The sequence below is a fragment of the Physeter macrocephalus genome, chromosome 21, assembly GCF_002837175.3.
Source record: "Physeter macrocephalus isolate SW-GA chromosome 21, ASM283717v5, whole genome shotgun sequence".
In the NCBI taxonomy this organism is placed as follows: Eukaryota; Metazoa; Chordata; class Mammalia; order Artiodactyla; family Physeteridae; genus Physeter; species Physeter macrocephalus.
In genome coordinates, this window is record NC_041234.1 from 103,550,411 (window position 1) to 103,577,497 (window position 27,087).

Genomic DNA, 27,087 nt, shown 5'->3' on the forward strand with positions numbered 1-27,087 from the left:
TTTTCTCCACACCCTCTCCAGCATTTATTGTTTGTAGATTTTTTGATGATGGCCATTCTGACTGGTGTGAGGTGATACCTCATTGTAGTTTTGATTTGTATTTCTCTAATGATTAGTGATGTTGAGCATCCTTTCACGTGTTTGTTGGCAATCCGTATATCTTCTTTGGAGAAATGTCTATTTAGATCTTCTGCCCATTTTTGGATTGGGTTGTTTGTTTTTTTGATATTGAGTTGTAAGAGCTGCTTGTATATTTTGGAGATTAATCCTTTGTCAGAGGCTTCGTTTGCAAATATTTTCTCCCATTCTGAGGGTTGTCTTTTGGTCTTGTTTATGGTTTCCTTTGCTGCGCAAAAGCTTTGAAGATTTATTAGGTCCCATTTGTTTATTTTTGTTTTTAATTCCATTTCTCTAGGAGGTGGGTCAAAAAGGATCTTGCTGTGATTTTTGTCACAGAGTGTTGTGCCTATGTTTTCCTCTAAGAGTTTGATAGTGTCTGGCCTTACATTTAGGTCTTTAATCCATTTTGAGTTTATTTTTGTGTATGGTGTTAGGGAGTGTTCTAATTTCATTCTTTTACATGTAGCTGTCCAGTTTTCCCAGCACCACTTATTGAAGAGGCTGTCTTTTCTCCATTGTATATCCTTGCCTCCTTTGTCATAGATTAGTTGACCATAGGTGCATGGGTTTATTTCTGGGCTTTCTATCCTGTTCCATTGATCTATATTTCTGTTTTTGTGCCAGTACCACACTATCTTGATCACTGTAGCTTTGTAGTATAGTCTGAAGTCCGGGAGCCTGATTCCTCCAGCTCCGTTTTTCTTCCTCAAGATCGCTTTGGCTATTCGGGGTCTTTTGTGTTTCCATACAAATTGTGAAATTTTTTGTTCTAGTTCTGTGAAAAATGCCATTTGTAGTTTGAATGGGATTGCATTGAATCTGTAGATTGCTTTGGGTAGTATAGTCATTTTCACAATGTTGATTCTTCAAATCCAAGAACATGATATATCTCTCCATCTGTTTGCATCATGTTTAATTTCTTTCAGTGTCTTATAGTTTTCTGCATACAGGTCTTTTGTCTCCTTAGGTAGGTTTATTCCTAGGTATTTTATTCTACAGCCATTAATTTAGTTCAATTCTTCTCTTGTACTTTTACAATGGCCTCCTAATATTAGCTTAATAGTTCCGTCTGCTTCCAGTCTCTCCCATATCCAATCTATGTTTTATGTACTAAATAGAGAGTTTTTAAAAAAAAATACTAATCTGGAGCAAATTCCTCTCTTCCTCAAAACCACTCAGTACTCCTGGGAGTCTACGGGATCAAGTCCAAAGTCTTTAGCATGGCAGACAAGGCTCACAGTCTGTCCCCCATTCCTCCTTCCAACTTCATTGCTGGGATGCCTCATGTAAGAGGCCTCTGCCTGTTAGACCAAACTACCAGCTCGTCCTCAAAGAAAGCTTGTCATTCCTCTAAGTTAGTGGTTCATAACCAAGAGGACACATCATAATCACCTGGGGAGTGTTTTGTTTTGTTTTTAAATAAAATAAAAATGCCCTTTCTTCATCTGAGACCTTCAAAATCAGAATCTGTCCAAATGGAGCACAGGATCTGTATTTTAACCAGGTCATCAGGTGATGGGAATACACATGCCTCGCTTAGGCATTTGCTCATGCTGTTCCTTCTGTCTGGAATCCCCTTTCTTCTCCACTCCCTTTCCCCGATTCTCTACCCATTTTTCAAGGAGTAGCTCAAATATCACCTTCTTTGTGAATCCTCCCAGGATCTACGCAGGTAAAATGAATTGCTCTCTGGTGCCAGGTGCTGTAACATTTTTAAAAATTGTATTGCTACTATCACTATGTATCACTTTGAGTGCTCCTTGTTTTTTTTAATTTATTTTTTTAAATTTTATACAGTTTTTAAAGGTTACTGAGTGATCCTTGTTTTTTTTTTTTATTGTATTTCTTGCAAGAATGCAAACTCCTTGCATTTCTTTGTATTCCCAGCTCTTAGCACAGTTCCTGGCACTGAGCTCGAGAAATATGTGAGAAAGCAAAGAAGGGAAGAGAAACGGAAGGAAAAAGGGAAAGGTGGTGTGGCCTAGCCTGGCTCTGGGGCCCAAGTAAAAGTATAAAAAAAAACGTTCTGCCTTCGATTTCTCAGCAAAAATCCCCTGTTGCAGTCTATAGTTGGACCCTTCTAGTGGGCCTCACGGTGGAACATACTGAATTTTAACTAATCTTAAAATATCTATTTGGCACAGAAAAAAAAAATGAGTAGAGAGGGAGCTCTGCTTGTCTACAATGTTGAGTTTCTGCCCCAGAAACTTCTGGTAGTCCCTGATAACAGTCCTGCAAGGGCTGCCTGCTATTCTCCAGTTCTGTTCATGTTCTCTTGAGTACAGAAGTAACAAAACTATGGGAGCTTTTACCACAGGGTGACAGAACCTCAGCAAGCAAGTTGAAGGGTAATTTTACACAACTGCCTTTCTTAGAGGTCCTGGCAACAACTTCCTTTTCCTCAGTGTGAGCTGATGGCATAGTCACTTCCTATTCGGTCTCAACTGCCAGTTTTTTTTTTTTCCTGTTTTTAACTGCCACCTTTGACTAGAACTGTTTCTTGAGAAACCTACAAATTAAAGAACAAGTGGTCAATTCAATACATGTAAAAAATTTAATTCTGAGGGGAAAAGTATCACCCAAATTGGTTGTCTACCGTCATTTCATGGTAACCCATGAATGGTTCTCCTGTGACTAAAAACTGCACTCTGGAAAGTACAAAGAAGTTACCTGACTTCATTACAAAGAGCCTAGTCTCCCAAAGAATCTCTCCTAAGAAACTCCCCAGTCTCCTCATGTACCCCTATGGCGACACAAAACTCAATTATAGGATGAATGGTACAGCAAGCAGTGGTCTGTCATCATTGAGGAGACTGTGAGTGAGTGTCGACAGGCTTCTGAGGGCCTTCACCTTGGGTCTAAGGCATCTAAAGATCAACAGTGCAGTTGTGTGAGAGTTAAGGCAGGCAGCAAAACTAGAACCAGGAAGTTATTTCTTATCGTGCTATCTTTCGACTCCTACCTCTACATGTGAATGAAATTGTTCGGGCCACATCTACCTCTCAGTTCTGTAACCAGTTGGTGAAGGCAAGAAGTAATGAGCTCAATTCTCTTCATACTTAAATGCAAATATTGCAAAGTGAGTAAGCGTATATGTAAAGAAATGTTCTAAGCAGGAAACCGCTTAAGCAGCATCTGCTTCCACCCACCTCCTCCGTTGCTCTACTCCCCTCAGTAGCGTCAGGAAGTAAAGCTAGCAAGAAAATTCAGCTGTGCTGAGTCTTAAATACTAGGTTTTTGTTATAAATAATACTATGGCAGAGTACTGTGCGAGCCCCCAAAGGTGCAAGGTTATTCAGGAGAATTAAGCAATTACACAAGTTTAATGCTCCTTGACCAAGAATTGATTCAATATGTTTTTCTTTGGGATGCTTTGCTGGAACAATAGTGAGGTTACAGCATCTGCAAGAACTATTATTTCGTGCTTTCCAGTTTGATACCCACAGAGAGTAAAGTAAAGAGGAGAGTTACGGTATCACATGCTTTTGTAAAAAAAAGAAAACGAAAAGAAAAGAACCCTTGAATGTTATATTTCCAAATATCAATAGAGTCTAGTAGCTTAAATCAAAATATTCCTATCACTGGATGGTGAGGTTCTAGAATTACCCAGATAATTTCCTTTAGTTTCAAATATTCAGATAATTGAAAGAAATTCAGATAATTATATCAACTTCTCTTACACTTCAGACATATATGTACTTTATACATTTTAATGTAGTGATGAGTCTCAAAATGTGACAGTCCAAAATGTGAAACCCTACCTTTAAATTTTATAAAGTGGAGTAAGAGGTCAAATTTATCTCGATGAGGTAACATATTTGAAGGCTCCTAGGTAATGCCTGGTACATTAGAACATGCTCCATGATTAAATTTTTTTTTAACACAAATCATTAAATTTTTCTTAAGGTTATTTTCTGTTCAGTAGTATTTTTCATTAAGTAGTATTCACTCTTTGGGGGAAGATGATATATGGTCTATACAAAGGTGGCATAAAAATACTGCTTTGTTTCCGGTACCCCCTTGCTGTGGCCCAATATCTTGTGGGATTGTTTGTTTCTTTGTTTTGGCCCCAGCCACCACATTGAACTAAAATCTTCAGGGAAAAAGGATTCTTAAGTCTGTTACCTGGTTATGGGACTTCCCTGGCGGTCCAGTGGTTAAGACTTCGCCTTCCAATGAAGGGGGTGCAGGTTCGATCCCTGGTTGGGGAGCTAAGATCCCACATGCCTCAAGGCCAAAAAACCAAAACATAAAACAGAAGCAATATTGTAACAAATTCAGTAAAGACTTTAAAAATGGTCCACATCCATTGGTTCTGTTTTGGTTTTTTGGCCGCGAGATATGTGAGAGATCAGCTTGGTGCTTTGTGTCCACCTAGAGGGGTGGGATAGGGAGGGTGGGATAGGGAGGGTGGGAGGGAGATGCAAGAGGGAGGGGATATGGGGATATATGTGTATTTATAGCTGATTCACTTTGTTATAAAGCAGAAACTAACACACCATTGTAAAGCAATTATACTCCAATAAAGACGTTAAAAAAAATGGTCCACATCAAAAAAAAAACTTAAAAAATAAAAGCCTGTCACCTGGTTAGTAAACCCTAATGCAAAGAGTATAGAGCATGGTGTTTCAAACCTTGGCACCATGGACATTTTGGGCGGGCTAATCCTCTGTTGTGAGGGCAGCCCTGTGCATTAGAGTATGGCTGGCAGCATCTCTGGCCCCTGTCCACTACCAGTAGCACCCTTCCCCCCCATTCGTGACAACCAACAATGTCTCCAGGAAGCAAATTTGCTCCTGGTTGAGAATCATGGCCCTAATGCATTACTTCACTATTGCCTACATTAAAGTTTGGCCATTTGTGTCTACCTACACTTTAGCTATGAACCCAGTCCATTCAGTAAATATTTATAACCATGGGAAAAGTTAAATATTTAATATTGAGGGCATGACAGATGTCAGGAAACTGAAGTCACAGATTGTAAATTTAAATTAGTAACTTTTGTTGGGTTCAAGGGCACAGTCTAACTTGGAATTCACTGACTTTGCGTAACCTGTATATAATTTTGCTTTATGTATATGGTTATTAAGTATTCATACCCACTCAGGTCACATCAATCAAGCAGGTACCAAATCCGATCTGATACACTATGTCACACTCTATGGGGCTACTCAGAACATAAGACGTGGTGTCTCCCCTCAAGCTGTGGGAACACACTGTAATATATTATTAGACTCTAGGCTGACATTTTGGAGTAAAAATATTCAAGTGCCGTTTTGGGGGGGAATAACAAAAGCATACTTGAATTTCTTGTCATTTTGTTTAAATTAAGAAACAGACACATGAAAAAGCATAAGCAAACTACAAGGAACTCCATATGAAAACTCAAGTGATCTCTATCAATAATAACAACAACAGTTTATTTAATAGCAGGAAACCTAAAGAAAGGTCAGAAAGTTCACTAAGATCTCAAAAGCAGTGTTTTTAAGGAAATTTCTCAATAGTTCAGGTCTCAAAATTTAGCATTCAGTCTTCCACAGGCTTACATAACTCTGACCCAGAATCATGTCAGGAAAAGTCACTTCTTAGATATGCTTACCTTATTTATTAAAATTACACAACTTGCTCTTAGGTAGTTGTGAAATTAAAGTAATGGAAAAGAATTTAGGAGACAAAAAATAGAAAGATGTAACATATAGTAAAGTGAACAATTTAAAGATTCAGCAAGAGCAGTGCCTAGGAGTTAAACCAGGCCATCAATAAAACACTATACCAACTAGCACTATGCCAACTTCAGTGAAGAGTTCAAAGGAAATCCATCCATCCGTTCATTCAACAAATTATCTATTGAGGGCTTCCTATGTGCCATACACTGTTCTAGGCTCTGAGGATCAGCAATGAACAAAACCGACAAAAATCTTGCCCTCAGAAAGCTGACATTCTATCTGAATAATTCTTACGTAAGAGAAGCAAATGAAATGCATGAAATAAGAAGAAAGAACTACAATGTGAGTGCTGCTTCCACCAACATGCAATAGGAGGAGTTTGAAGGAGGGCTTCGATCAATGAGGAAGAGTCAGTGGGGGTGGGACTCGAGATGAGCCTTAAATGATGGAGCTTGATTCAGACCCTTGCTACTCAAAGTGTGGTCTAAGAATCAGCACTATCCGCACCACCTGGGAAATGGAGAGCAATGCAGAATCTTGGGCCACGCCAAACTTGCTAAGTCAAAATCTGCACTTTACAAATATCCCAGGGAATTTCTATGGACATTAAAGTTTAGATGGCACTGCAGGTTTCCGGTCAGGCTGGCGTTAAGTGTGAACTGGGCTGGTGGGAAATAGAGTCTGGATTGTGGCCTATCATCAGTTTAGAAGTGGTGAGGGCCTGGACTTGAGGATGATATCCTTTACCATCTGAATGGATAAAGAAAATGTGGTGTATATACATGAAATAGAATATTATTTGGCAATAAAAAAGGAAATCCTGCCATTTGTAACAACACGGTTGGGCCTTGAGGGCATTATGCTAAGTGAAATAAGGCAGATAGAGAAAGACAAATACTATATGATCTCACTTATATGAGGAATCTAAAAAAATACCAAACTTACAGAAACAGAGAGTAGATGGGTGGTTGCCAGGGGAGGGTGATGGGGGAAGTAGGTGAAGGTGGTCAAAGGGTTCAAACTTCCAGTTAGAAGACTATTAAGCTCTGGGGATGTAATGTATGGCATGGTGACTTATAGTTAACAATACTATTTTGTATAGTACTTGACAGTTGCTAAGACAGCAGATCTTAAAAGTTAGAAGGACCTGGGTTTGAATTCCCAGCCCTACCACTTCTTAATTATGTGATATTTGGCTCAAATTATTTAACCTCACTGAGCCTTTTTCTGCATTTCTGCAAAATGGAAGAAAAGCAATATGACCTCAGGGGACCCTTGTAAAGATTTAATAAGGTAACATATATATAGCACTTAGCGGTCCCTGGCACAAAGAAAATGGCACCCATTAACAATAACTATATTGATAACAATAATTTGCTATCTTTTGAGACAGATTCAAAAGGAACAAGAGAAACGTTTATTGTCTGCCAGAGCCCCAACACTGTGTTGGGTACAGACCTACAACAACCTGCAAGTTAGGGAACTCCATCCTCATTTTAAACTGGCACTTGGATATTACATATTACAACCCCTTGTGGGTTCTCAAAGGTTCCTTCATAATGAGATGACCGTAATTGCTATTATTATTATAGCGGTTGTTATTGTTAGGTTATTCTCAAAAGAGCCTGTCTCCCTGCTGGAGTGAAACGTCAAATGGGGTGGAGGCAGGGAGTTGCCAAAACCACTGCTGTGTATGCTGAGTTCAATAATACGCCCATCTAATGACCCAATCTCATTTCCCATGCCTCTATTTCCTCATTAAGTTTTCTGCCGATGTACCATCTGTTTTCCAACTTCCCTCTCTTTTACATGTGCAGAACTTGTGATGAAGAGAAGCCCCAGTCTGGTCGCCCCCTCCAAACCCCCCAACTGACAGCCCAAGAGATACGTAGGGGTAGCCTCAGTTCTAAGTCACCTGAAGCCTGTCTGGGGGCGGGGAATCCGGAAAGAGGAGAGTGGTCACGGACCCGCCCAGTGGCGCGGCCCGAAGCTGGGGAAAGAGCAGGGATCCACCGACTCGGCGGCTCTCTGCGTCCCCGCCCTCGACCAGATCGGGGAGTCAAGAAGGACTTCCAACACCCGCCAAGTTTCAACTCAAGACTTCTGCGAGGCCGCGTGTGCCCGAGCCCTCGCACGCCTGCCTGCAACGTGGCCGCGTCCGGGACGCCCTCGGACCCCGAGGGTCACCCGAACTCTTCCCTTCTCTCTCCAGGCCAAGCCGTGTTCCAGGCCCCCCGGTCCGCGGGTTCTCCTCTCCGTGGGCCGGGAGAGCCTCCCTCCGCTCGGGCTCCAGCCACCCCAGCCGAGCCCCTTCCCTGCGCGGAGCCTTAGCTCTCCTGACACCGCCCGGCTGCGGGGCGGGGGCAGGGCCAGCGGCGGAACCGCCCCCAACCGCCTCCCCGGCCCGGCGAGCAGGCGGGTGGCTGGGGCGCCTCCACCTCCTCTTCCTAAAGCGGCGGGGAGCAGACGAGCGGCATCACTCGAGCCCAGGTCCCGGCCGCCGCCACACACGGCGCCCAGCGTTCAGTAGGAGCAGCGGCAGCTGGGGCGGCTGCCACAGCGGCGGGCGGGCGCCAGAAAGGTAGACTGAGTCTCGGGGAGCCGCGCCGCGGACCGCCCACCTCCCGGCCCCGGGCCGCGCGCGCCACCCGCCCCGTAACCCCACTCGTATGTGTCCTTCCAGGCCCCGGTCGAAAAGCCTGGGAGGGCCGCCGACCTACCCCCGGAGGAGGAGCCAGTCGGAGCCCCAGGCGCCACCGCCGCTGAAGCCGCGCGGAGCAGCTTTCGCCTTCATGGCCCACTCACCGGTGGCGGTCCAAGTGCCCGGGATGCAGGTGAGGACGCCCGGGCCTCCCCCGCCGTCCACGTGACTGCCCGGGAGCCCGGGGCGCGCTCCGCGCTGGGCACCGGCGACGAGAGGCCGCCCAGGGCTCCCCCGAAGCCGGGCCGGGCGCTCCGGCCAGGTGACCCGGGAAGAGGGTTCTCAGTGTTTCCCGGCGTGTAAGCTAGGTGGTGCACTGCGCCGGCCGGGCGCGGAGGGAGTGGGGGCGCGGCGAGGTGGGGATGCTGGGGGGCGGGGGGGGTGCACAAAATAGCCCGGAGCGAGACACCTGCGCCGGCTGAGCGTGGTGCGGTTGGGGGTTGGAGCACTTAACTTGGGAGAGATGGAGGTGTCTCGGAATTCGTGGGGTAAAACGCAAGTGGTGCTCCCCCCCCCCTCACACACACACACACACACACACACACACACACACACACACGACACAAGTTGGGGCGGAGCAAGGCAACGGGGTGTCGGTGGTGGCGGCTTTGAATTGGGCTCTTCCTGTGTGCGTAGAGCAAAGAGCGAGGTGACTTCTTTTCCCCTTTTGGTGCTGCTGCTTCAGGGCCAAGTTGTATCTCGCTCCCCCAACCTGGTCCAGCCCATAGGGTGGCGTGAGAAATGCAGGGTCCTAAGTTAGAGTAGCGGAGGTGATGACTCCCCCGCCCCGCCCCCTGCCTTTCCCACAGGAGGTCTGTTGCAATGCGGTTAAAGGAAGCTTTTTGTCCTGAACAAGGGACTACTTGCCTGGGACCCAACTTTTTACTCGACATCTTCCCAGCTCTCTTCCATTATATTTTCATTTTATTGAAGAAGAGATAAGCTATGGCCACACACTTTTTATGCTGTTATGTTTTTAAATCGGTGCATTTCAAGCTGTCCACTAAATGTTATCCAAGTTTACTAACTTTTAAGCGTTCACATTTTATTTTTTTTCCTTTGCTAGACAGCCTAAACAACCTATTTATGAATAGGTCAGAGACTAGAAACACTTAAGCCTCATTACCTTCTAAAAATGTGAAAGCAAACTTTTTCTACGTTCAGAAGAAATGTTTAGAGTAGTAAACAGCTTATGTTTCTAGTAGAAATCAAAGTGGTGTGGATTGGGGCCTCAGTTTACTAATTAATTAATGGAATTCATTTTTTTTTTAAAAAGCAGTTGGTCACATTTGATGCATGGTCACACACAAAAAGGGATTTTTAAAATACTTCCCCCGCAGAGGACCGTTTGTGTCGGACGTATATCTAACCTAGGACGCCTGTGTGTCCTAAGCACCAGGCCGTTTAGCTAAATATAGGGCAAGTCTGGGTTGAGTCCCAGGAAGTCGCTGTGTAGTTAATAAAAAAGAAAGGAAGAAAAAGGGAAATGAGAAATATTAGGGCCTTTTTATAGGTTGATCCATTCAAGCTTTACAAAATGCCTCAAACTTCCTTCTTCTCACGCCACCCCCCTCCTTCCCTCCCTGTTTCCCCCAGCCACTGCCCCTCACCCCATTCATTCAGTTCTGCCTTTGATTATATCAAGAGAATTAGTAATTTGCATTACTAACTACAGTTTTGCTCTGTCTGATGTGGAAGAAAGTGCGAAATTTTTCCCACCGTGCTCTCCTTTCCATTCTGTGAAGAGTCGAACGTTACGGATGTGTAGTTTGTCTCTGAGGGTCTCGGTCCTTCTCCCTCCATTGTGTGCACGCGCTGCCTGCGTGCGTGCGTCAGCAGATTGAGTGCCTCCCGTTCATCAAGTTTGTGATTCTGGGGAACTCTGTGTGCTGAGGAGAAAATGGTTTCTGGTCTTTATTTCATTTGTCTTGACTTTATTTGATTTATATGGTTTCTGGTCCTTATTTGATTTGTCTTTATTTGATTTATACGGTGTAGGAACTGCTTGCTGTTCAGTATTTATTATGGCTCCCTGCTTTGTTTCATTATCTGAGTTCCCTATCTCTTGAATTTTAAAATCTTAATTAAGGTGGTTTAGAATGTGAATCACATATTTTGAATGATAAATTCTGCTTTTCACTTTATGTCTGCCCAAAGTTGTGATTACTTTGTCTGCCCTGAGTTGGGGAGGGCAATCATCTCAATATTAGAAGAGAGGAATATTTATTTGTCATTTTCTCTGTCTGAATGAAATGGTAAATTCTGAACTTCTTGTTTCCGTTTTCTTTGTATATGTGGTTCTTACGCATTTGGTGCAACACAAAAGTTTTCCACTTTTAAAATTATGGAGTATCCTAAAAATAAATTTGATGGTATGCAGTATGACTCTTGAGCCTAGACTACTTTGACGATTCTTTTGTTTAAAAATATTGCAGATGAGATGCAGAACTATATCACGAGCTTGTAGAATTCTCCTCGAGTTTTGTGAAGAGGGGCAACTTTTAGACCTTTAGAGTAGTAAGAAAACGTGAGTTAGCCATGTGTTCTTGAAATTCATGTATAGTATTTCCACAAATCTGGGTGAAGTGGTCGACCGGCCTATAACTTTTTAACAGTTTATTTTAGGGAATTATGAAGATTGATGGAAAAAATGATTTTTCCAGAAATAAAAACAAATTTACTTTATCCACGGTGTTTTTCTCCCCCTGAGGAGAGACGTGAAGTCGAGCTACCTGTTCTATCACTTAAGACTTCCAGCATTCCTGACTTTCAAACAAAGAAATTTCTGTTGCCACTAGTTTAAAATAGAAAAGAAACTTGGAGTGACGAAAGGAAACCCAGGATTTGGTCCAGTTCAAACCCTTCCTTGTGAATTAGTTATTCAAACTCATATTGTTAATATTTCTTAATATTGTGGTAATGAACTATTTTGCCATATTACACCAAATGTGGAGGGTATGAATTTTGGGGGTACTTAATTTGTGCTTACTTCTCCAGTATATAACTAAGTTTCCATAGCAGGAGCTAAACTCTTGAAAAATATTTAAAGCACAACTTAAAAAAAATAAGCCAATAAACCTGTTTCTTTCCACTCAAATATTTACTCTTTAATGATTTAAAACATGCTTTTTCTTTGAAGTTCTCAGTTGTAAATCATACTTAAGTTTAAGATATTTCCCCTTAGAACCTGCATTAGTATTTATGAAGACAAGTGTTCTAAATTGGGTGTTAAATCTTTCATAAAGTGTGGGTGGGAGAATAATGTTAAACGTTGAATTAGAGTACTAAGTATTATTATGTTATGCTTTGTGTTATGCCTTTTGTGAAAGAATTTTTTAAACTTCCTGCTAAAGAATTTAAACATTAGTCTTCATGTATCTTTAAATATGATCAGGGTGGTACAGTTTGTAAATGGTTGTTATTTGAGATGTGAGATGGAAATGAAGTTTAAGGATTAATGAACACTTTCTTGGAGACTTTTATCTAAGTTGGAAAACATTGCCTTGCATTGGTGAACCTAGTTACTGGGTTCTGGGAAGGATACAGAAGTATACTACACGATGTCTGCCCTTAAAGATCTTAAAATGTTGTTGGGGAGATAAATCTAGCACATGAAATATCAAATAATGCAAAATCTGTGATACTTACTCTATAATAGAAGTTGCTGACTGGAAGAGTTGAAGGCTTGCCCCCAAAGGATTTTTAGGATCCACATTGGGGAGGGCATTTCCAAGCAGGGAAATACCCTGAGCAAATGTGTGCGCGCACACAGTCTTTGAGTGTGGGATAATATCACTTGGACTATGATGAAGAATTCCACTAGAGAAATAATAGGGGGTAAGATTGGAAAACTTGACTGGGTCCAGATTATGGTGGTTCTTGAATGCTAGGGAAGGGTTTTGGCCTTCAGACTAGCCACTAAACATTTCTAAGTAAGGGAGGCTCAACAAACAAAGTTGTATATAGGAAGAGAAATCTTAAGATTGGTTGAATGGATGAACTGGAGGATTGAGAGACTTGAGGCAGTTTGATCTACTGAGACTACTTCAACAAGATATTCATATCTGTACAGATGCAATGGACCTTGCAATGACTGATTGCCTTCCCTATGCCTAGTACTATGAGGTAGAAAATATAATTACCAGACTTGTAATTAGCTAGTTACAGGAGGAAGATTCGAAGCCTTTGTGATGTTGAATATGGGCAAGTGGGACAATTATGGTACATCCAAAAGAAATTGGAAAGTCAGGGAGAAGAGCCAGATCCAGTAGAACATTAATGATTTCTGTTCTAGGCTTGTGAAGTTCGAGGTAACAGTGGGATGACAAAATAAAAATGTAGAGCTGTATGTCTGTTATCTTGATTGTGGTGATGGTTTCAAAGGTGTATACATATGTCCAAACCCATCAAATGGTATACATTAAATATGTACAATTTTTTTGTATCTCAACATGCCTCAGTAAAGCTGTTTTTAAAAATGTCCAGCGAATACTTGAAGATATAGATCTGGAGCTCTGGTCATTCATCAGACATTTACTGAGCATTTACTATATGCCAGTTTCTTTATTTGAAACTGAAGGGTGGGTGCCACCAAGGAGGGAAAGGTCATGATGCCAGAGAGCATGTGGAAGTGAGGGCCCTCGTGAGGCAGGAAGCATAGGTGGAGGGTTGGCTTGTAAGAAAAGGAAGGGTGACTTAAGATGCATGGGGGGATGAGAAAATGTGTCAGGATCGGGAAGGAGTTAACTGGGGTGGGGGGACTTCTTTATTTAACTCTCATCATGAAACCTAAATTGGAGAAAGAATTCAGTTTAGTGTCAGAATCTAGTACGTAGGCTTCTTACCTTCCTTCCACCTTCTGAAAGGACTGATCAGCCTTGCAATTTGAGGTGGAAAGAGGTAGAGAGCAATGCTTGCACTAATAGATAAAGTCAAACCGTTGTCCTCGTTGGTGGGAAGCATATTCAGAGATGTTGAATATGCTAATGATAGTGGCAGAAGACCAGCTGAAACAGAATAATCAAAGACAACTGTGAGCTGGGAGAGTTGGAGGTAGTTGCAGGGTATGGGGTAAGCAGGCTGGGGGCTGAACGGAGAGTAAACAGGAATTGGGCATGGTAGGACATGTGCCTTGAACACTAATGAGGGTCTAAAAATGGCACATGAGGACAAATGTCCATCATGTACCTCCCTTGCTTGAGTTATAGAAAATGAGAGAATATAATTTAGCTGGTACCTAGGAACCACTGAACATTGTGATACTGTGTTGTTTTTATTCTGCCTTTCATTTATTCAGTGACCTTGAGCAAATCATCTACATAATGGGGAATAATAAAAGCTGCATTTCCTTTGCCTCAATTAGGATGAATTAACTATCATCTGTGGAGTATATTTTGAACTCCTTCATCAAAGGTGTTATGATGTATGTGGGCAGTTCATCTTACAAAACAATGCTAGGCTAATCACATGAAAATACTGTCATTATCCCCTCTCACTCCTGCTTGACAACCCATGTTTTTCTATTGTAATCCAGTCTCCCCACCCCCCCCCAAAACACCCACACACATACCACCACCACCAGACCCAAAGTCTTCTGCTCAGCTTTCCAGACTTTCTGTTATCTGGCTCCTCTCTACAGATCTGTACTTAGTTATTTCTACTCCCCAACAAGAAATCCCTTTTGTTCTACCATGCCAGTGGCAATTCAGCAATCACTGACTGGCCAAATCCTACCTGATTTTCAAGGTCTCCATCTTGCTTTCCCCATGAACTTTCTCTGAATGTTTCAGGCTACAGAAATCACTCCCATTTCCAAGCACCTGTTATATCCCTTGTCAGTAGCAGACAGTCCAGTCCTTGATTTATATACTGCCTTAGGTTTTCCCTAATTATATATGTTATACTTGTCTCCCAAACTAGGTTGTAAATTTCTTGAAGGCAGGGACCATGTATCTTACTTTTCTTTATACCGTTAGGTATGAATTATATGTAAAAGTGTAGGCTAGTGAGTGCAGTACATATAGACTAGACTTTTCTGACTTTTTTCCATTCTGTTTCTGTAAATATATTGTGTAATGCTTGAATTCTTCTAGCTCATGAAGGCTAATTTATGTGTGTACAATGTAGACATTTTATACTTACTAAAATGATTTTAATGTATTACATGTAATAGGTCTAACAAAATATACTTGTAACTAATCAGCTGTCCACACACTGAAGCTCTCATTCTCATCTTGCAAGACCTTTGAGAGAAAAAGGAGCCCTCATTGCTTTCCTAGTAACTAGGGCTGATTTCAGACAAATTTATGGCTTTGGAAGAAATAACCTCTTGTTCCTTCCCTTTGTTCCCCCCTCCCCCAAAAATACAAACAAATAAATAAAAGAAACTTCTTTACTTCTCTGTCCCAGCCGTCACATTAGAAAGAATCTGATACATTTCACTGATATTAAGGTGTTTTTGATTAATGGCTCACTATGTGACCTCTCCCATGGATGTTCACATGTTACAGGAAGTAATGCCTTTTAAAAAGAAATATGATAGTAGAATTTCAAACTGCTTGGTGATAATTTTTGAATGAATTGTATCTTCTGAAAGAGTCGTGGTTTTACTCATTTGTTGCTAGAAAGCAGAGTTAGGAGAACAAAAACGAACACTATTATTAGGTGTGATGCAACAAACTCCTTTTCATTTCTTGTAGTTAAGACCCAAAGAATTTCTACCACAGGTACATATAAAACAGTGTCTCTGGAGGAATGCCATGAGGTAACTCATTTTTAAAAGAACAAAAGTCAGGGCTTCCCTGGTGGCGCAGTGGTTGAGAGTCCGGTTGCCGATGCAGGGGACGCGGGTTCGTGCCCGGGTCCGGGAAGATCCCACATGCCGGGGAGCGGCTGGGCCCGTGAGCCGTGGCCGCTGAGCCTGCGCGTCCGGAGCCTGTGCTCCGCAACGGGCGAGGCCACAACAGTGAGAGGCCCGCGTACGGGGAAGAACAAAAATCAATAAAATATGCACAGCTAAAATTTTCACTCCATCTTATGTACATTTCTCATTTGGTCATCTGCCACTTTAGACTAAGGTGTTATATGGTAGGGACCACAGAAAGCAAACGTTTAAATAAGATATTAACTAATTCCTCTCAACAATCCTATGAAATAGGAAGAGTTCTCCAATAGGAAAATGACTTCAAATTTATATTTAAAAACAGACGAGCACATTGCTGGCTAACTCTACCCATCATCCTCTTTGTTGTCACTCCCCCAAATCCCATATATTTCAAGCAGATCTTCTGAAATGCACGTTCAGAGAAACCAGGAAACCTAGTGCAGAGCAGATCCCATCCTTCTCCTCTATTCCTGCTTGTCTCTCCCCATTACCTCTCACCAGCATTTACCTTACTGGGGATAGAGCTATACTCCCCCTCAGCCTTTTCTGGACTTGTTCCAGCATACTTCTGACGGCAGCCCGCTGGCCTTTCTTTTCCTTCATTTATCATACGATCATGGATTAGAATGATCCGTGTCCTAAAATATTGGATTAGCCATTGGTACGACAGCTTTGGATATTCTAGCAAAATATGAACAAAATTGTGGTTCACGGTTCCTGGGGACTAGAGTAAACAAAACTATAGACAGCTTAGGTGTAAGTTAAAAATATTCTAATTATCTTTTTTAAAATGTCCACTCTCCTCCTTTTTGATCAAGTAACTTCAAGAATGTGCTGCTGAGGAAATCCAAGGCATTGTGTTTTTATCTTTTTCTCATGAAAAATGTTTACAGAAAAAAACTTCTCAACCTTTCTTTAAGATCCTTGTAACAGAGATCGTGTGTTCTTAGTGGTATTTTTTCCCCTCTCCCCCTTTCACCTGCTTTATAAAAAAGTGATGAAAAGAAATCTGTAAAACCCTATCAATTTAAAATGTAAAGGACTGAAAAAAGTAGGGTTCAAATCAACTATCATTGAATTTTTCAATTTGTTTATTACAGAACAATAGAGTGTCTAGCTGAAGAATAACAGTTGCTTTGAATTATAGAAATAGCTTCCCAGTATCAACTTAATGAAGTTTTTACTGGATTTGAAATCCATACCATACTAGATATGTTAGGGAATTTCTAAGCACACTAGTGAATTACTCTACCAGATTTCAATAGTGCCTGGTAACACAATCCTAGGAGTGAATTTTTGGCAGGTGGAGTAAAGACTTCAAGGACATTTAGACGCATCCAGATTTTTCTTTGAAAATGCATTTTTGAGTTGCTCTGTTAGTGCCTTTTTATCCCCCTCCCCCGGCTTTCCATTAAGCCATCGGCTTTGGGACATATCACTTTACAGTATGTTATATTAAGCTAGGATTTAACTGCTTGCTGCAGTATAGTATAAATAACATAGCAGTGGTTGATGGCAAAGGGATGGGCAATATAGATAATCAAGTGGGGCATAAGTTGTTATTAATGCAAGAAAATTTGGGGCAGCTGAGCCAGTAGAAACCATAAAGTCACAATTTCTTCCCAGAGCTAGGTTCATCATTATTGTTGCCCCCTAGAGCTGGGAAAGTTTCTGGCCTCCCTGGTCTCAATTTCCTGCTGCCTGCCCTAACTTTAAGTAGAAGCGTAAAAGAAACCAATCAGCAAAGCATGCACACATGCTACTAAGTATAGGGATAGAAAATAGAACTTTGACCTCTTGTGGTTAAGGAGACTACAGTCAGTGTGTCTAGCAGCCTCAGGGAAAGAAGCATATTTCAAATGTATGCTTTTTAAGTGCTACCGACCCCATGGGAAGAACAGTTAGCAAGCTCATTAATTAGGGTCCTGTTTGCTTCTCTAGTTTTATTTCAAATCCTTTGTTTGAACTTTGCTCTGAGCCTTCCTATGTGCCTGTCAGTTTATGGTAATATATTAGACTTTCCCAAGTTGGACGCTGGTGATCCAGGTTTAATGTTTTTACATGCTTAGTCTTCATGAAACAACTAGGTGTGATTTAAGCTAGAAAATTATTAGCAGCAAAGTTTGGAAGACCCACATTGTGTAGGACATAGTGCTTGATACCTATCTTTGAGATACAAAAAGTATAAAGGAGTCCCTGACTTCAAGAAGTTTATACTGAAACTGAAGAGATTAGACATCTACACATTTAGGCATCTAACAATGCAGAGCAATAGTAATGAATCCCAAATGTGATAGACACTGACATAGTAGCATTCCAAGGAAGATCAGACTAAGGAAGGGAATTATCATTTATAGAATGCCTTTATGCTAGGCACTTGTGCTTTTGCCACTGCACTACCTTGCTTCTAGGCAGGGCATCCCTGGACAGACCCTTAAAGGAGAGTGGACAGACCCTTAAAGGAGAGTGGGAGACAGGCAGGAGAAAAGGCATAAAGGGACACACACAAGGTTCCTTCCATAACAGAGGTGTGAGGTAGGTGCTTGTCGCCATGAACTACGTTAGGACCAAATTATGAAAGGCCTTGAATGCCAGACTGAGACAGTTATTTTTAACTCAGTCTACAGCAAGTTGTTGTTGTTTTCTTTGTTGTCGTTTTTTTTTTTAATCAAGACAGTGAACTGATGAAAGCAATGGTTCGTTGTCTATTTTTGGAAGATTACATTAGGCTTCCAACCTAACAGGCTGGGTTGGAGAGGGAAAGGCTAGATATAATAAGTGGATGTTGTAATAGCCCAGGCTTTAGCTGTTAAGGGTGTGATCTAGGGCAGTGATGGTCAAGCTTGAGTATGTATCAGAACCACCTGGAGGGTTTGTTAAAACACAGATTGCCAGGCCCCATCTCCAGAGTTTCTTTTTTTCTTTTCCTTTTTTTAAACATCTTTATTGTAGTATAATTGCTTCACAATGTTGTGTCAGTTTCTGCTGTATAACAAAGTGAATCAGCTATTTGTATACATATACCCCCATATCTCCTCCCTCTTGCGTCTCCCTCCCACCCTCCCTATCCCACCCCTCTAGGTGGTCACAAAGCACCTAGCTGATCTCCCTGCGCCATGCGGCTGCTTCCCACTAGCTATCCACCCTACGTTCGGTAGTGTATATATGTCCATGCCACTCTCTCACTTCGTCACATCTTCCCCTTCCCCCTCCCCGTGTCCTCAAGTCCATTCTCTACGTCTGCGTCTTTATTCCTGTCCTGCCTCTAGGTTCATCAGAACCTTTTTTTTTCTTTTAGATTTCATGTATATGTGTTAGCATACGGTATTTGTTTTTCTCCTTCTGACTTACTTCACTCTGTGTGACAGACTCCAGGTCCATCCACCTCACTACAAATAACTCAGTTTTGTTTCTTTTCATGGCTGAGTAGTATTCCATTGTATATATGTGCCACATCTTCTTTATCCATTCGTCTGTCGATGGACATTTAGGTTGCCTCCAGAGTTTCTGATCCAAGTAGGTCTGCAGTGGCCGTGAATTTGCATTTCTAATGAGTTCCCAGCTGCTCCGCTGGTCTGGGGACCACTCTGAGCACCATGTAAGGAAGACTTGACAGACCTTGGTGACTAATTGGATATGGGAAGGGCAAAAACATGATGGGAGAGTAAAGACTCAAAGATATTGCCAAGTTTGGGAGAAAATGGGTTTATTTTTAAAATTTGAAGCACTGGCCACACAACCAAGCAGAAGCAATTAGTAACAGGTTTGTTCAGGAGTGAAGATGGAGATGGAAGGTCCTACATGGAGAGAGATAGTAGATGAAGTTGTGAGAAATCAAAATAACATGATTTTCAATCATCCTTCCAAGAAGCTGAACTCAATTTTGTATTAAGTTTTGTAGCTTCCAAAATCTCGCTGTCACCCACCACTTCTGTGTTCCTTGATCCAGGTAGGTTTGACAGCTCAGTAAATGCTCTTCAAATGCAAACACTTTTATTAAGAACATGAAGTCTATTTATGCTTATACTTGTGAAAATGCAATTTGGCTAAAGTGAAATAAAATGCCAGTTTCCTAAATGCCAGTAAGTGGCACCATTTACCCCAAAGATAGACATTTTAAAGACTTTTTCCAATTTTGATACATCTCATCAATTTTGTTGTACAGAATCCCTTTCCCTCACTCTGTATTACCCCCCCCAAAAAAACCCGGATGTAATAACTCTGAGCTGCTATTATGTCAAAAATACCCATTCAAAGTTATCATATTCCAAAGCCACCTTGTGTTTACATGTGGAATTCTTGGAGGGGAGAGGAAGTTACTTCCGAATCATTAAGGAAATATCAAACCACTTCCTAAATGGCCTTTCTCACTCCAGCTTCTGCTCTCTAAAATATTCTCGATACCTTCAGATTAATATATTACCATTTGCCAACAGGTACCATGTAGGAAAGCTCAGAGCTCAGTTTAGACGAAGGATTAGAACTGAAAATAAGAGAAGCAAATGGGCCTACTTAATGAGCTTGCCAACACCAAACAATGTGAGCAAACTTGATTCCCCACTTCATTCACCAGCCTTGGACCTAAGTCACTTTTCAATTTCTAAAATGAACACACAGCTACCAAAACCGAAATTATCCTTCAGAATCGAAGATGTGCCACCAGTGAGGATGTTCAAAAACATGTGTAGAAATGTACCTCTAAACACATTTTAGGTGATGTTTAATTACCATTAAAATAAGTTCCTTGAGTGCCTAGGGGACTTTCTCCCCCTTGAGGGAATACAATTTGTTTGGGTGTAAAATTCTGATATGTTTACCTTATACCTCTCACCTCTTTTGGGGTAGCTGTCTCTTTTCCAGGATACTTAATTACTTTTGTGACCCATTTTTCATTATTTTGGATGGTAAATTAAGTTTTCACTGGGGAAAATTGATGGGGGCTCTGTGTATATGCACATGAAATGTATATTGTACATGAAGTATATTTTGTGTTTGAAGACACTTTTGATCTATTCAAGAAAATGAGGCTCAACATTGGCCAGTAGAGTTTTTAGTCCGCTGCACCAAATTTAGACATGACTATTTTAAAAAGTAGAAAAGTGCATTGTCAAAATAAAAATGAGTAAAAGATAGGGTGGTCACTAAGTTCAAGAAGCAGAAAATGATGATTTGGTAATGTCATTTAAGAAGGTCTGCATATAAAAGGAATTCAGTAAAATTGATGTAAAAATTATGTACTCAGTAAAAATTGTGGTATCCATGGATTTGCTAAATATTTTTATTATATAGTAAATATATAGAGTTCTTTACCACCTTTAAAAAGATTTATAAAAATCTTTAAATATGTATTTATAAAAGGTAAATACATATGCACGTATGTACCTATGACTAAATACATAACAGTGTTATCAGGATTTTACACGTTGCGGTTTTATCATCACTAGTTCCTTTTTCTGTCTTTAATATTTAAACTATTACTGTTCTTAAAGAAATTGGAATCACAGCAGTCTATTCCGTACAGAAAACAGATCATGGAAAACAACTTTTAATGAAATTCAGTACCAGTGTTAAGCTGTTTTAGTGAATTAGAATTGGATTGAACATTACGTAGGATTATATTTATCAAGATTCTCAATTCTCTGCTTAATTTCTCCCATAGAATAGTCTTACAGAGAATCACTGCATCAAAGGAACTGCTTTTGATAGATATAAATCTGTTTACCTATTAGTAAAATCAGAGGCATGTGAGTAGTATACAAATGACTTCTGGTTAACAGAAACTTGTGATCATTGTCTAAGCTCTTATTTTGAAGCTAAAATTGTTATAGGTACTTTACACTAGATTCTAAGGTGATAGGGAATGGAGGGGGTTAGGGCACTGGATTCTGTTTTAGTCGCAAACAAAATCTCATACAGGAGAGCTGCTTTTTTTTTTTTAACTATTTATCTCTTCATGAAAAATGGTGACTGTCACTGAAAGATCTTTTTTTACTCTGTCACAGGCTTCCCAAAGGGCACATAAAATGAAAACGTGGGATTTGACTGGTTAAATAGTGAATCAGGTTTTAGCATAGGTGACACCTCCATCGTCATCTTTTCGGACTGTGATTTCTGGTAATAGCAAGTGAAAAAAACTATTACCGCTGTTGCTATGGCTCTTCTATCTGCTGAGGTTCAAGCATCGTTTTGGAGGCTGCAGTGTAAACCGTGCTTTGGGAAGGTAGAATTTCATAATACCAGAGGGTTTCTGCTGCTAATGAGCAGACAGAAAATGTAGGTGAGGGAAAAGGTGTTGGACACTGGAAGAAGAGAAAGACAGTATTTCCTAGGAAGGGAGAAAGTAGTCTTTTGCTTTAAAGATTGAGAATTCTCTCTATATTTTTTAGAATGGGAAATTTCTCTACTTTCTGCAGAGAGGAGAAAAAGCTAACAGAAAAGGAAATTGGGGAGGTAATAGTAATTCATTTCTTTCTTGTTGCTTATGACTTCTGTGATAAAGTTACATTTACGTAATCGACTTGTTATGGCAAGAAAATGTAAAGTCTTTTGTGGTTGGGAGAAAGCTTGTGAAAGATCGGGGGGAAGGCATCATAGGGATGGTGATTTCAGCTGCTTTTCTGTTTAAGATGTGCAATTTTGGTGGCGTGTGTACTGCACCAATAACTTGTTTCTAGACACTTGGAGTCATTTTGGGTGGCCTTTTTTTCCCTCTGTAGGCAAAATGAATACTTTTCATTAACAAGGAAAAGTGCCAGATTTTCACTGGATTATATTTGACTAATTTGGACTGTTATTTGGGGATGGGGAAGGGGAGGCTAAAGAGAAGAAGTCTTTCTTCCAAATGACTGGAATTAATATGATTGTTACTTTTCCAGTAGGTTCTGGCCTTAAAATTCTCCCTCAGGGAATGATTAAAACAGTTTTTTGGAGCATTTCAAGACTGTGTAGCATCTCAGATTTAATTTAAAATAAGTTTGCTTAATCGCTTTTTAGCACCACTTGATTTATGTCTTGGCTGGCAGAAGAGTTCTAGAGAAGTATGTAGTCCAATTACTTTTTTCTAGGAAGACTTATGGATACCAAATACTACATTATTCTATTGTTGGCTTTTAACTTTCCAATAGTTTAAAGGGGATAAATGTCTTCATACTTGGAAAAAACCAACAACAACATTTTATTTTGCCCAGGGATTGCAGCCCCCTCCCCACTTTCCAGGATGGAGACAGCTTTCTCCCATTGTCCATCCACATGCCTGGGTTTTTTGGGAGAGTCAGTCTGCATAACCCAAAGCAATTTAATTTGATTACTCTTGTGTGTTATTCTTTAATGACAGTGTGTTGTGCAGTCATAGCGTAAGTATGATCCTGATTGAAAGATAAAGCACAGTTTTAGATGATTTTTTAAAAACCCCTTTAACTCAAAAGATGATCCATATATTGTGAAAGAATATTCTTATTTAATATGGCCAAGTGATTCCAGAGTTTGAGAATTTAATTCTTTTTTCCTAGTAGGACACTCAATTGTCTTCTCCTAAGTACTAGAATGAAGAATGTAGTGTATTCTCTTCCTTTATACTGTGAAATAATGCCTGCCGACATCTCCTCAAATGTAAAACTGTGAGCTTTGGGGATTCTGCTCAGGAGTCTGGACTAGGCTATTATTTATAAAAGATAAGAGATCATGTATTCATTCCATGCAAATTTTGAATTGGATGTAATTAATTTTCTACTGAGGCAATTAATGTGTAATTACTTTTCTACTATGTGTAATTAATTTTCTACTAAGAGGTAGTAAGGCTATAATGTTTGGCTTATGTTTTGTACAAAAGGAAGTTTCCTTGAAATTTTGGATTTTCCCCTCTCCCTTGTAAATATTTCTGAATGCCTGTATTTTTAAAAAATAATAATGATCACCTTCTTCCAGTAGTGTTTTTGGAGCTTTGTTAATCTAATGCAGCCTCTCTCAATTGCAATTGTCATTCTGCACCACAAAACAGAGACAATGATATGAGTTAATGTTTTCTCAATTCTCCCAAGAAGGACATAACTAAAACCATTCTAGATGCACTAGAGAGGAGTTTATTTATTACACATAGTAGATTCCTTAGAGCGGCAGTTGGCAAACTATAGCCAAGCGCCAAATCCTGCCTGCAGTCTGTGTGTAGCCTGAAAGCTAAAAAATTTTTTTTTTTACATTTTAAAGAGTTGTTAAAAAAGAATATGTGGTAGAGACCAGAGACTGTACCTGGCCCACAAAGCCTTTAAGACATTTACTACGTAATGTCTTACAGAAAAAGTTTGCCAAACCCTGTCTTAGGGCATGGAACCTCATTGAGAATTGCTGATCTAAAAAAAGGAAGCATTTTATAGTATTTTCTCTGGGATTAGGTATACAGTAAGATAATAGGAAAGTTTCTCTTTTTGAGGTAACTGACTTGTATATTGGTCCCATTATTGTAATGCTTAATTCAAGGAAAGACTACAGATCATAGTTAATAGGGAAATACATTTTTATTTGTTTTCTAGACAAAAATTTTTAACGGTTGAGTGATATAGAAAGTTCTGTTGGTAACAAAAATGAATGATAAATTATGTGTATGTATATACAAATATATTTTAATATTTTTCTTAGTTTCTATAGCAAGAAAATAAAAGTGATTGAATTTTATAGGACTATGAGGGAGGGCATTGATTGCTTTTATCACTATTTTAAATTAAGGGGCTATAGCTATCAGAGAAGGAAAGTGAATAGAGAGTATTAGCCGTCAGATATAATCACATTTGTTTCCTCCTTGTACTGAATGAGTGTCTTCACCCTACAATTAACATCTCAGGTACCTTGTCAGCAGTAAGGAGAATAGTACTTAATCAAAACTGCATTAAAATTATTAGATCATAGCATATGAAGTAATCAGGCTCTACCAAATGCCACTTAACTACTTGATTTAGTAGGGGAAGTGCCATCAGCCGTAAAACATATATTGGTCAATCACAAAATTATCAAGGGAGAAAAAGACCAGCAGACATTATTTGTAATTTGCTGCTGATTTCCTTTATCTCCATATTTAGTTAATCATGAAGTTCTAGCAGTGTTTTTTTCTTGAGAAATGTCAGACATCATCCCTTCTTTTATCATTCCATTCTGGCCTCTGTCACTAAATACACTTGGAAAGTTGTGTTGACAACTTTCCAAGGCAATGTGCAGAAATGATGAAACTACCTGCAACACAGACTTTATATTTTCACTCATCTGCTAAAAGCTTTCATTGGCTCCCTACTAACCTGATCAGAAACTCCTAGGATGGATGAGTCAAGTGAGGCTTCTGAGATGGTCAGGAAAGGCATCACTGGATGGCTGAGCTGGCTTTTGGATTTTCCCCTCTCCCTTGTAAATATTTCTGAATGCCTGTATTTTTTAAAAAATACAGTTAAATACCCAGTTAAGTTAAATACCAGTTAAGTTAAATACCCAGTTAAGACTGGGTGGGAAGAAGGGAAAGAAAGGAAGGGAATGAAATTAGGCAAGACAAGAAAAGACAAATGGACTTCTAAGCTTGTGTTTTTCAGAATCTTCTGTGGGTCCTTTTGGGGAGGGCCATAAAGATTTGTTTGGTGAATGGTACTTTATCTCTGGTTAGGGCTGTAAAATGATAGGGTACCAGTCAGCTCAAGTTGTAGATCACAGATCTTTTGGGGTAGCATACTGTTCAAAGCATTCTAATTACTTTGAATTGCTCATCAAGATTATTTTCACTATGGCAATTCAAAAACTAATTAAGGAACTTTGCCATTTGTCTGCATCCTGAGGTTACTTGTTTGTCATTGCCCCCCCCACCCCATTCCCAGCTAGAAATCACTCATTATAAAATCAAAACCGCCAAGTATTTTATAAAGATCACTTCCAGTTCTAAAATCCTATGGTCCTTTAAAGTTTCTAAACAGATTGTATAGCATATTTTTTGGAGGAAAAAATCATTTTGTACATGTATTCAAATTTGGTACTGGATGTTGATTATCCTTATTGGAGAATTACAGTTTCGTTAAGTTGATTGCAAAGTGAACAGGACCATATATTTCAACTACTAAAATATATTACCTTAGCCATGGTTTTATGGAGAACACGTAAACAGCCTTATGTTTATAATGGTATTTCTTAAAAATTAAAAAAAATCAACTCATATTAGTAGGTATCTCATAATTTCAGTATCATTTTCCCCTTTATTTGAAAATTTATTCTTCTAATATTGTGCTTTGGTGACATGAATAGATTTCAGCAATGTCAGCACAGATCAATGGGGATTAAAAACTGATGAATCTGTACCTTTAGGGATAGGGATTAGAACATTCACAAATGTTATTGACAGTGGGGTGTAGGGTAGGATGGAGATGGGTTTGAGAAACTTTAGTTCAGGAAAAGCTGATGAACTCTGAGCAGAGATTAATTTATAATAAAAAGAAGAAGAGTTCTCTAAGCTGAAATTCTTTGGGAAAATGGAAATATGGCAATATTTAGGACTTTTTTTTTTCAAATGAACTGGTACTCCCTGTGCAAAGGAAAGGGAATACTGATGATAAAATCCTCATCAGTGAGGATGTTGAAATCCAGCCCCTGTTTTGTTAATGTAACAAATTTGTTGATGCGAGCTAATTTCTCATATATGTTGAGTGTATCGTGGTGCGGGGCACAGAACTACCTTACGCTCACTTGTAGTAGTTCTTCTTAGCTTAGGTTTTCAGGTACAACTGTTACACATACACATCCCACTTTACTTAGTTTCTAAGTGTATTCCTATTTATTAATGCACTGCTCCAATTCTTTCAAAGAAGTAGATAGGGCATAAAAAATAATAAACATTATTCTTTTAGCCACGCACCCATACACACACATAAACACACATTGTGATGATATTTTTCACTTTGGGGAAATGAAAAGTGGGAAATGGATTGTTGAAAAATTAGAGAGCATTCTTTTAGAGCATTCTATAATCTCCTCTCTGCTCCATTCTTAGGGTTTGCCAAGATTAAAATGGTTTGCTATTGACACATCATGCCATCGGTATCATTTTCTTGGGATCAAAGAATGTTAAAGCCAGCAGGACCCAAGAGATAAATTTCCTTAGTTCTAAGATTCCATTGGGTAACTCCTTGCAAATACTATTTGATTAAATTCGTTCAAAGTATAGATTTGATTAAAGAGGGAAATGTTGGAAGGAAATTATACTGCAACCACTTTCTCATGAAGAATGAAAGGTAAGTCTATGTAAAATTCCACTTTTTCAGTGTTAATTTTCTAAAAGAACTCATGGTGTTAATAATTTAGTGCTGTGCTTACAAGCTTCAAACCTATTGATTTTAATTGGAGTTCCACATCGAGAAGGAAGATAGACAGTGAGCAAATCAATTTTGTTTTAATCCAATGCATTTTAATAAGTGTGTTGAAGATTCACCATAACATTATCCATGATAGTTTGATATTTGCTATACGGGGCCTCTGCCTTAGATTCTATCCAAAGGTGTTTATTTCTGAAAGTGCTAGAATGGCATCCTTTAATTTTGCCTCCAGTATGGGTAGCATAAAATGAGGCTCTCAGTGTCCATCATGTTAAAGGGCCCTGTGTGGGTTTGATTAAATAATGGCCTGTTTTATCATTTATATATTAGCAGAATCTTTGTCTTCCTCTCATTGTATAGCCTTGTCCTCCTTTCCAAATGAGTATT

At 39.9% G+C, this 27,087-nt stretch overlaps 1 protein-coding gene and 1 long non-coding RNA gene across 2 annotated transcripts in view; one reads left to right on the plus strand and one right to left on the minus strand.

The window, feature by feature from the left end:
• Positions 1-8,642, minus strand: part of LOC129391730 (uncharacterized) — a 130,064-nt gene extending 121,422 nt beyond the window's left edge. The window contains exon 1 of the long non-coding RNA XR_008616378.1: positions 8,592-8,642. This is a non-coding gene — a long non-coding RNA (uncharacterized lncRNA). The remainder of the gene's footprint in view (positions 1-8,591) is intronic.
• The window catches only part of STK26 (serine/threonine kinase 26), a 65,596-nt gene continuing 46,338 nt past the window's right edge, over positions 7,830-27,087 (plus strand). Inside the window, exons 1-2 of the mRNA XM_024128207.2 lie at positions 7,830-8,367; positions 8,470-8,620. Of these exons, the coding sequence (XP_023983975.1) occupies positions 8,579-8,620 (42 nt within the window). The 5' untranslated portion in view covers positions 7,830-8,367; positions 8,470-8,578. The remainder of the gene's footprint in view (positions 8,368-8,469; positions 8,621-27,087) is intronic.